At 39.4% G+C, this 10,504-nt stretch overlaps 3 protein-coding genes across 10 annotated transcripts; 1 reads left to right on the forward strand and 2 right to left on the reverse strand.

The window, feature by feature from the left end:
- Positions 1–244: 244 nt before the first annotated feature.
- LOC115988620 (enoyl-[acyl-carrier-protein] reductase, mitochondrial) lies at positions 245–4,407 on the forward strand. Of its 8 annotated transcripts, none has more exons than XM_031112209.1 (11): positions 245–522; positions 606–703; positions 1,502–1,655; positions 2,121–2,264; positions 2,337–2,439; positions 2,606–2,705; positions 2,809–2,885; positions 2,985–3,063; positions 3,663–3,779; positions 3,889–4,007; positions 4,123–4,407. In XM_031112209.1, exons 2-11 carry the CDS (start codon positions 644–646, stop codon positions 4,214–4,216), a joined length of 1,047 nt encoding a protein of 348 aa, XP_030968069.1. In that variant the 5' UTR covers positions 245–522; positions 606–643; the 3' UTR covers positions 4,217–4,407. The 8 variants fall into 8 exon arrangements, 7 of the variants coding, with proteins under 7 accessions (XP_030968069.1, XP_030968052.1, XP_030968083.1 ...); XM_031112192.1 differs by having other exon boundaries at positions 246–522; positions 1,524–1,655; XM_031112223.1 differs by lacking the exons at positions 3,663–3,779; positions 4,123–4,407 and adding an exon at positions 3,297–3,413 and having other exon boundaries at positions 246–522; positions 1,524–1,655; positions 3,889–3,976.
- Positions 4,408–7,717: 3,310 nt separating this feature from the next.
- Positions 7,718–8,530, reverse strand: LOC115953095. Its single transcript, XM_031070588.1, has one exon. It carries the CDS (start codon positions 8,528–8,530, stop codon positions 7,718–7,720), a length of 813 nt encoding a protein of 270 aa, XP_030926448.1.
- A 758-nt stretch (positions 8,531–9,288) lies between these two features.
- Positions 9,289–9,843, reverse strand: LOC115953102 (uncharacterized protein At4g02000-like). Its single transcript, XM_031070601.1, has one exon. The coding sequence runs from the start codon at positions 9,841–9,843 to the stop codon at positions 9,289–9,291; it is 555 nt and encodes a 184-aa protein (XP_030926461.1).
- Positions 9,844–10,504: the final 661 nt, after the last annotated feature.

The following is a 10,504-nucleotide window of genomic DNA, read 5'->3' on the forward strand; positions in this document are numbered from 1 at the left end:
AAACACTACCTAAATAAACTATCTAAAATAAGCTATTCTCCTTCTCTCTCTCTCAAAAAAAAAAAAGAAAAAAAAGCTATTCTTAAACGGAAAGTCGGAAATAAGCTTAATGTACATTTTTTCTTATTTATAAAACTGTTTTATAGGATCATTTCTTTTACCATTCTAATAATTCAAAATAGTAGAAATATTAGCATAGAAATTTTTAATATATATATATATATATATATAAAGTAGTAAACAATTAGTTAGAAAATAAGGAAATCTAAAAAAATTCGAACAGTCTCAAGGAGTTGATATGTATAGTGTAGTGGCGCAACGACAATTCGTTTCAAACTGTCTCGTCATAAGAGCAAGAGAGAGAGAAATGGCGTTTTCGTCATGGTCCCACCTAAGGCTAAGACTGCCGCATTTGGCGCGAACCCAATCCCTAACCGTGCGAGCATTCTCCACCACCGTCATGTCGCCGCCGTCTAAGGCCGTCGTCTACGACCGCCAAGGTCCACCCGACTCTGTCACCAGGTCCTTATTCCCTATCCCTAACCCTAACCCTAAATTTATGTTTGTGTGAATTCTTGAAAATTCTGGGTTTGATTGCAATGCAGAGTGGTAGAGCTACCACCAGTAGAAGTGAAAGAGAACGATGTTTGCATCAAAATGTTGGCTTCTCCTATCAATCCCTCTGATATCAATCGCATTGAAGGTTTTTCTCATCTTTTTTTGAAAAACCTCAATTACAATTTTTTAAATTTCAGGCAAAAATTGAACTTAGACCAAATTTTAGGAACGAAAAGTGAATTCTACCCTATGATTTGACGTATGTGTATTGGAATTGAGTTAAGTAGCTGTGCTAAGCTTAATTGAGTAAGATCTTTATATTTCTCTGCTCTCAATTACTACTAATGTTTAAAAAAAAAAAATATACTTGGATTTTGATTGTGACATTTATTTATGATCAGCTAAACAAAACCCAAATGCTGGGGAGTTGTAGTAAATTATCAGCCTACTGAAAACAGCATATAAAAATTGTATTATTTCATTTATGGATATTAAAAAAAAACAAAATTTGGTTACAAACCTGGTTGTAGCCACTGGTTACAACTCCTACAAAAAAAACTTAACATAATTACATATTTTGAAAATATAACTGTTGGATTTAATGTTCATTGTGTTCTTAAAACGCGCATTAAATTTTGTGCCAATCAAATGTTATTTATAATTCGATTCATAAACTTATTTTTTATGCATAGTTTTAGACTACAAAAATTTGAAATTTAAATATTTGATTGATGCTACAACTATTGATCTTTAATCTTCTGAAAATTTTGCAAGCATGGAGGATGTAAGAAAAAAATGTAATTCAATGGTGGGTTTGTCAAAATTCATATCTAATAAAAAGATATTGAGTGGGATTGTAGCCAAACTTTGTTCTTTAAAAAAGGAAATAATAAATAAATTTTTTGCTCTAAATATTGGAAGTGTTTTGTTGCGGTTTTTGAAGTCAAATGCGGATGGTGCTGTAGGTGTGTACCCTGTAAGGCCTCAAGTGCCTGCAGTTGGAGGATATGAGGGTGTTGGAGAGGTGTTCTCGGTGGGCTCTGCGGTTAAGGGTCTTTCGCCTGGTGATTGGGTCATCCCATCTCCGCCCTCTTCTGGTATGTTAGCTTTTGCTAAATTCTACTTTGCAAAGATAGTTAAGATGGGCTTTCCACTAATTTTGGCTTTATTTCCCTGCACTTGAAGTTGATTTGCTTTTGAAAGTGAAGTTTGCTCAAATAACATTTCCTTAAAGATCAAGTTTTTAAAATACTTTCTTTTAACCAAAAAAATTATTGAAAATGCAAATGAGGTGTAACCCAAGAACAGCAGAAGTATACAAAAGAAGTCACTAGCACCCAAAATTGAAGGAATGGGTGTTGGTCTCTTTAAAGCCTAAGGATGACTTCCAGGCTGCAAAACCTACTTGATTTTCATGAAAGTTGTGAGAACATCAGTGTTTATCTGCTTAAAACATATAGCTAGGCATATTTACTTCAATTGGATAGATGGATTTGGATTTTTATGCATTTATGGTGCTTTGCTCGATTGTATTGGACAATGAGAACATTTGTTCTGCTTAGGGACATGGCAGACTTATGTTGTGAAAGATCGGAGTGTCTGGCACAAAATTAATAAGGAATCACCCATGGAATACGCTGCCACAATTACTGTTAATCCTTTGACTGCTTTAAGAATGCTTGAAGACTTCATTACTTTAAACCCAGGTACTAGCATATCCCTAGTTTTAGTATTTTTCTCCTTTATGTGCTTAGTGCTTAATAGCTTGGTTTGTATAGGAGATGCTATCGTGCAAAATGGGGCTACAAGCATTGTGGGGCAGTGCATTATTCAGCTTGCACGATATCGTGGTATACATAGTATAAACATAATAAGGGACAGGTGCTTATTTAAAATTTCAACTCTAATTTCAAGAGCTTGTTTACTTCTATGTTTGCCAATTTATAGATAAAATTAGGCACTGCATATTAGTTTTTTTCCCCCCTCATAATCTTCTGCTTTTCTCTGGAGAAGCTTACTGTCACTTACCATCTTCTGCTTACTACAGGGCTGGATCAGATGAAGTAAAAGAAAAGCTAAAAAATCTTGGTGCTGATGAAGTTTTTACTGAGAGTCAACTGGAAGTGAAGAACGTAAAAGGTCTCCTGGTATTGTCATTTATTGACTCATAATGGTTGATGCTGTCTTATTTGTTGGGTTGGGGGCACTTAAATCTGATGTTTTCAATTTTATGTCTCATGAATATGCTAGACTAATCTACCTGAACCTGCTTTGGGATTTAACTGTGTTGGTGGAAATGCTGCTTCTTTGGTTCTCAAATTTTTGAGGTACACAGTGCTTTATTATTTTGCATTTTTGTAGAATTAAAAATTTTTCATTTGTCAATTTAATATTCTTCCAGACATGTAACTAGTTTTTATTTTCAGACAGGGTGGAACTATGGTAACGTACGGTGGAATGTCTAAGAAACCTATTACAGTATCAACTTCATCTTTTATTTTTAAGGTAAGCTATGCTCTTTTTTTCCCCTCTTTCTTTCTTTCTTTCTTTATAGCAGGTTCGGTCTTCTGTTTGTTACCTTAGGGAATGCTAAATCAGAAAGAAGTAGATTGGAATAACCTTGAAGTAAACAAATTTTTTTGACATAGTGGATACTATTGGGAAAAAGTCTGCCACATGAAACAAAGGCTAGGCACTCTCAATGAAAGATGACATTATATTGTAAACTATTACTGTAGATAATTGCTGTCTTTAGCTGTAGACAATCTGAAGTGGCATATAGAATGTCTGGCCAACTTCAACTGGGTTGAGATAAAGACAGATTAATGGAATGATCTACCATTCTTTTTATTATGGTAAGTGTTCCACCAATCTATACTGTGTTTGTAAATAAAAGGGAAAGGAATTGTATATTTGTAGTTAAGAGTCCAAATATCTGGTATTTTCTGTCCTTGTATGACAATTGTTTAGTTGAACATTCTGTTAGACACATTCAAATGTGACATCATTATTCTATTCTTCAAAATATTTGTGACCATGGGTATGTTCAGCTCTCATTCAGCCTGCTGAGATTGACTTAGCGTGTACATTACAATAATGATCAGTTTGATCATGCATTTGATGGCAGAAAGGAACAGAAAGATAGGACTGGCACAATCATGCTGTGGATTTTCTTGTTGGCCAATGAAATTTGGAATGGTTGCACCAGTGAAAATATTCTTGTACTTACCAATCTCAACTTAATGCTTTTGTCCATGGAGAAAAATATTCAGGACTGTCATCAGATCTATAATGTTTGAGTCAACAGTGTTTAATCCTTCTCTTTTGCAGGATCTTTCCTTGAGGGGATTCTGGTTGCAGAAATGGATGAGTTCTGACAAAACTAATGAGTGCAGACCTATGATAGATTACCTCCTGGACCGAGCACGAGAAGGGAAGTTGAAATATGAGTATGTTTTATTTCATAGACAAATTTACTTGCAATATCTTGGTTTTTATCTCCCTGATCACTGACCGTGGCATCTATTGTAAATGTTAACATTATTGAGGTGCTCCTCTTTGCAGGATGGAACTGGTTCCCTTTAACGATTTTCACACTGCATTGGATAAGGCACTTGGAAAACTAGGGAGCCAACCAAAACAGGTCCTCACGTTCTAATTCTTAATCAAGACCGCTGGCGAATGTTTGGGTCATCATGTATCTATGTATCTATGTATTGTGTTGAAGGTCTGAGATTTGGATTTTGTATTACACAATGTCATTTCACACTCCTACGACACAGCGAGAGTCTGAACCACCAAACGAACTATTATTAATGGAAAATCAGCAGTCAAATTGCTTAACCTTTTTTTTTTTTTTTTTGAGTAAGAAACTTGTTATTATTATTAATCATTATTGGCTAAATCAGCCCGTACAAAGTGGTAAATGTCTGGTGGTACATCTTCCATCCAGACAGTTAAATTTGGTTCCTTAATAGCACTTCGTGCCAATGCATGAGCTACATTATTCCCTTGACGGCGTATTTGAGAGAAAACTACAGATTGGAAAGCTTCTGCCAAGTATTTGACATCTTGCAGAATGTGTCCATGCAGAGCTAGAGATGGACTTTGGTCTTGAAGTTCTTTGCATATAATCTCCGAGTCGCCTTCTAGAATAACTTTGTTGAAACCCAGTTCAAGTGCAAATTCCATAGCTCGCCTCGCTGCTAAGGCTTCGACTTGTGCCACTGTTGTTGGGAGTGGCGCAAGCTGTGTCATTGAAGCCAACACCTCGCCTTTCTCATTTCTGATAACAGCGCTGAGACCAGCTTTCCTTTGCTGAGTGAAGACCGCTCCGTCGTAGTTAATCTTATAACACCCTTGGTCTGGTGGCTTCCATCGAACATGTTTCCTGTGTTGAGGCGTCCCCAATTGGTGATGAATGAGCTGGAATTCGTTCTTCCTTTCCTTAGATAAGACATGAATCTGATCAAGGGGGCAAGCTTGTAGTTTGAGTCGCACTTGGTTCCGCCTGTTCCACATGGCCCAGCTGGTAAACGCCAGCAGCTCCACGTCCATCCTCTCCTCAAAAGCTCGCTTGAAGACATCTTTCACGTTGCTACCCGTCATCTCCGAAAGCCATTGCCATTGAGGGACTGAATTCCACATTACCTGCACATTAGAACAAAAGAAAATTGCATGTGAACATGTTTCCTCCCCTATTTTGCAAGTCTCACACTGCCCCTCTGTGGTGATTCGTCTTCGACGAAGATTATCTTTCACCGGCAAAGCTTCCCTGCTAGCTCTCCACACGAAGTTTTTAACCTTGCTCGGCACTTCCAAACTCCATAAATTCTTCCAAAAAGCCGAATCCTGGTTTGAAGACTGAGGTTGGGTAGAATTTTCAGCAAGGAACCGATATCCCGATTTAACCGAATAAGTGCCAGAAGGTGTAAAAGGCCACACCAGTATATCTTTTTGGCTAGTGGAACTTAGTGGGATGCCTTTGATAGTCTCGGCTTCCTGTGCACTGAACACATGCTCAATTACCTCTGTCCTCCAACTTCTAGTCACCGGATTGATTAACACCTCCACACTTGAATTCTCTTGGCCAAATAGAACCGGTGTTGTGATTTTAGCTGAAGAAAGTGAAGGCAGCCAATTGTCTCCCCAAATCTTTATCATCTTCCCATCACCCACTCTCCAAGTAGCCCCTTTTTGGATGACATCTCTACCTTTGAGAATACTTTTCCATGCGTAAGAAGCCGAAGAAGACTCCTTGGCTTCTAGAATGGAACATCTTGGGAAAAAACGAGCCTTGAACACTCGGAAAAAAAGAGAATTGTCATCATAAAGGAGTCTCCAAGCTAACTTAGCAAGCATCGCCTCATTAAACATTGTCAAATCCTTAAAACCCATTCCTCCCTTATCTTTGTGTTGACACATATCCTCCCATCTAACCCAATGAATCTTCCTCCTATCCCCCCTTTGTCCCCACCAAAACTTTCTTGTAAGGGACTCAATCTCTTGACACAAAGTAATAGGGAGTTTAAAGCAACTCATTGTATAAGTGGGGATTGCTTGAATAACGGATTTGATAAGAACTTCCCTACCGGCTTGTGATAAGAGCTTACCCTCCCATCCTTGTAATCTCTTCCACACCCTTTGCTTCAATTTATCAAAACTAGCTCTTTTATTCCTCCCCACCATTGCCGGCAATCCCAAATACTCTTCATATTGCTTCAGCTCACTAACTCCAAGAGTTTCCATAATCTGCCTTTGCACATCAGTTGGGGTAGACTTACTAAAAAATAGAGATGTTTTGTCTCTATTTAATTTCTGCCCCGAAACCTTTTCATAAGATGAAAGGATTTTGCATCACCTTTTCACACTCCTGAGTGGTAGCCTTGCAAAACAAAAGGCTGTCATCTGCAAAGAACAAATGGGTTAGTTTAGGACCATTGCGACATATAGCCACCCCATGAATTTCGCCTTTCTCTGTTGCCTTTTGAATCAACATGTGCAAGCCTTCTGAGCAAAGCAGGAATAAATATGGTGACAAAGGATCACCTTGGCAAATACCCCTGCCTGGCTTGATTTCTCCACTGGGTTCCCCATTGATCAGGATTGAGTAAGTGACTGTGGTAACACACTCCATAATCAATCCTATCCACCTATCATTAAACCCCATTTGTGCCATCACCGCCTTTAGGAAGGACCATTCAACACGGTCATATGCCTTACTCATGTCGAGTTTAAGAGCCATGAACCCCGAATTTCCAGAATTATGATTCTTCATGTAGTGCAAAGTCTCAAATGCCACTAAAATATTATCTGTGATCAAACGCCCCTTGATGAAAGCACTCTGGTGTTCTGAGATAATGTTGGGAAGGACTCTTTTTAGCCTGTTTGCAAGAACTTTTGAAAAAATCTTATAAAGCACGTTACATAAGCTAATAGGTCTGAATTCAGTAACACACTCGGGATTTTTTGTTTTAGGAATCAGAGTGATGAATGTATGATTTAAAGGGCTAGGGATACAACCAGAATTTAAAAAATACAAAACATCATGAATAACATCACCTCTTACCAAATCCCAGAAATTCTGATAAAAAAGAGGCGGCATCCCATCTGGTCCCGATGCTTTAAGTGGTGCCATTTGTTTCAAAGCAAGCTCCACTTCCCAAGCCTGAAAATCCTCTGTCAAGCTCTCATTCATTTCAGTTGTGACTACCCGTGGAATAGAGTCCAAGTCTACCTCAGTGATCTCGGGGCTAGATGTAGCAAAAAGTTGCTGGAAATATGATTTAAAAGTAGCCGAAACTTCTTCAGGATTTGTACACCAGGTATTAGATTTATCTTTGATACCGGTGATGAGATTTTTACGTCTTCTTTGTGTTGCCCAACAGTGAAAAAATTTGGTATTTCGGTCTCCATCTTTAAGGTACAAGGTGCGTGATCTCTGACGCCACATTCGTTCCTCTTTATCCATAAGAGAATTAATCTCTTTTTTGAGCTCCACTAATCTGCCCGAATTCCCTCCTTGGAGGACCACTTTTTCAATCTGTGCTAACTCCCTTCTTTTCCGCTCTAATTGTTTTCTAACATTGCCGAAGCAGTCTTTGCTCCACTTTGTTAGAGCTTTCCCACAATTTTCTACCTTTTTCATAACTCTAGTGCTTCATTCCTTTTCATATCTGACCTGCCAAATGCCTTCCACTGTCTTGCCACACCCCTTATCTCCTAACCACATTTCCTCAAACCTGAACAATCTCTTCCTCGGTAAATAGTTCAAATCCGAATTTTCAATCCAAAGAATCTTGTGATCCGAAGTAGTACTATCTACATGATGAACCCGATCACCTGGGAATTTAGCAAACCAGTCATAGGAGACCACAGCTCTGTCTAGCCTTTCCCATATCGAAATTCCATTGCTATAATGTTTACTCCAAGTAAAAGGCGAGCCCTTAAAACCAATGTCCATAAGGCTACATTCATCCAAAATATCCCTGAAGAGTTGCATTTGTCCCAAAGGTCTCATCCGTCCCCCAAGCTTCTCACTTTGCTTTAAAATCTCATTGAAGTCCCCAGCACACAGCCAAGCCATTGAGTTTTGGCTATGTAAAGTGTGGAGTAGATCCCATGATTCATGCCTTCTATGTGTTTCCGGTTCGCCATAGAAACTGGTGAAGCGCCAGGCTGCTTCAGTGTCCTTATTAATGATCGCATCTATATGGTTCAGAGAAGAAGAGATTACATCAACCACCAAATCATTTTTCCAAAAAAGAACAAGACCTCCACCCCTGTTAACCCTCTCCACAACAAACTTCTTATCAAATTGAATCCTATATTTCACATACTCTAGCCTAGCTTCGTCTGCCAGTGTTTCGGCCAAGAACACTACAGCGGGAGCTTTTGCAGTCACTACCTCTGCTAATTCTTGAACTGCTAGTTGGTTCCCAAGCCCCCTGCAGTTCCACACGATGCAACTCATTGTGCTTGGCGGGGCTGCGAACCAGCCTCCGCCAACATCGAATAGTTTTCTTTGTTTTCATTAGAAACCAAAAGTTTTTTGCATGGTGACTCACAGATATCAATAGCCATATCACTGAAACGTTTTAAACCAATCTGATGTTCTGAGTTGGAATTTTTACCCGAGGACTCACGGAATATGCGCTTCCATTTTGTCTGTGCTAAAGGCTCAACACTTGAAGGTGCATGGTTCTGATTTGTCACGTCTAGAAGAGGACGTGCATGGGGTCTGTGGCTCAGTGCATCACCAGGTGGCTGTTCTGCATGCTGCTGAATAGGTTCCAGCTCATCACTTAAGGTATTCACGTTAATTGGTTGCACAAACTCAGTCAGCGGTTCTTTTCCTTCAACGAATCCCCTGTTTTTTGGCTCCTCATAAATACCCAGCTCCGTATCAATCTCATTTAATTGCTCCTCAAAGTCCATTCCTTGATTTTCTCGGGTCTGGGCAGCTGGAAAAGAGCTTCCCGTTTCAGACACAGGATTATGGGGATTTGTTTTGTTTATTTCCCCATAATCTGCGCCTGAAAATATACTTTCCTTATGCGTTGAATTCACTGGATTTGCCTTTGGAATGGGACCTGCCGCCGCCGGACTGAATCTCATCTCCTTCCTCCGCCGTGTAGACACATTTTCAACCTTCTCTTCATAGAACCCCAATACCCTGACTACGTTTTTCTTTGGCGGACCTGATTGTGTAGCTCGAATCCAAGACCCGAACTACTGCTCTTCCACCTTTAACGTTCCTTTGCTCTGGATCCAAGTGTCGCAGTCCTTGTCACTGTGATCAAAACAACCGCACCAATAGCATATGTTAGGTAATCGTTCGTATCTAAAACTCACCCATATTTTTCCGCCTCCCTCAAAGGTGACAACTCTTCCTCGGCACAGCGGCTGGTAAACATCCAGGGTAACCTTCACTCTGACATAGCTTCCTCCCTCGCTGTCTGAAACTTTAGTTGATCGATCAACTCTACCTATCGCTTCACAAATGTCTTCTGAAACTGATTTGTTCCGATAGCTGATAGGGATATTATGCACTTGTACCCAAAAAGAAGCCTTATCAAATTTCAGATCCTCCAGAGGTGTTTGACGTTCATACCTCTCTAGGACCACCAGATATTTGTCAAAGCTCCACGGCTCGCTAGAGAGAATCCTATCCACATCATCCTTGTTATCAAAAATGAATAAAGCCGTGTGAGAACCTTCTTTACTCACTGTGAAGCCATTGTCTGCCCTCCATAATGGCTTAAAAGTTTTCGCCACAGCATCCATGTTCAAAGCTCGCTTAGTGAAAAATTGGGCTGCTATAATATGTTCATTAGAGCAGCGGTCTTTTTTGAAACAAACATCATCCCCCTCCCTTTCCGACAAGGAAAGGCAGTTCCAATGCCTCGTCAAATCATCCATAGATCCACAAAGCAAGAAAAGTGAAAAAAAAAACAAAACTTTTTGATCTTTGAAAGAATAGTAGAAGAAGAGTAGAGACTGTTTCCCAAAACCCCTTAAAAGAAAACCCAACAAGCCCTATACGTAACACTGTTACGTAAGGGAAGAATAAACCTTACAAGAAGGTACGTCAATTCTACTGCCTAAGAGAAGGAGGAAGAGACCACCTTTCTTAGCACAGAGAAACTAAAAAAAATTGTTCGTCAAATTGCTTAACCTTGATGTCACGTTATTCTTAGAATACATTTATGAAATATGATACGTTAACAGGCGTACAAAGATACAAATGCAAAGAGCAGCGTTTTTACATTTTACTAGAGAGGGCCCATTGAGCACTGCATGAATAGACTGATCTTTGATTTTGTGAGGTCGGGGTCTGGACTTTACGTTTCGACAGCCTAAATCACAGTTTGTTAGCTGGTAACATCTATGGGTGGTTGTACTTATGCCAAAGACTCTGGTCAAGGCTCCACTTGCGTTAAATCAT

Source organism: Quercus lobata, chromosome 1 (genome assembly GCF_001633185.2).
Source record: "Quercus lobata isolate SW786 chromosome 1, ValleyOak3.0 Primary Assembly, whole genome shotgun sequence".
NCBI classification, from domain to species: domain Eukaryota; kingdom Viridiplantae; phylum Streptophyta; class Magnoliopsida; order Fagales; family Fagaceae; genus Quercus; species Quercus lobata.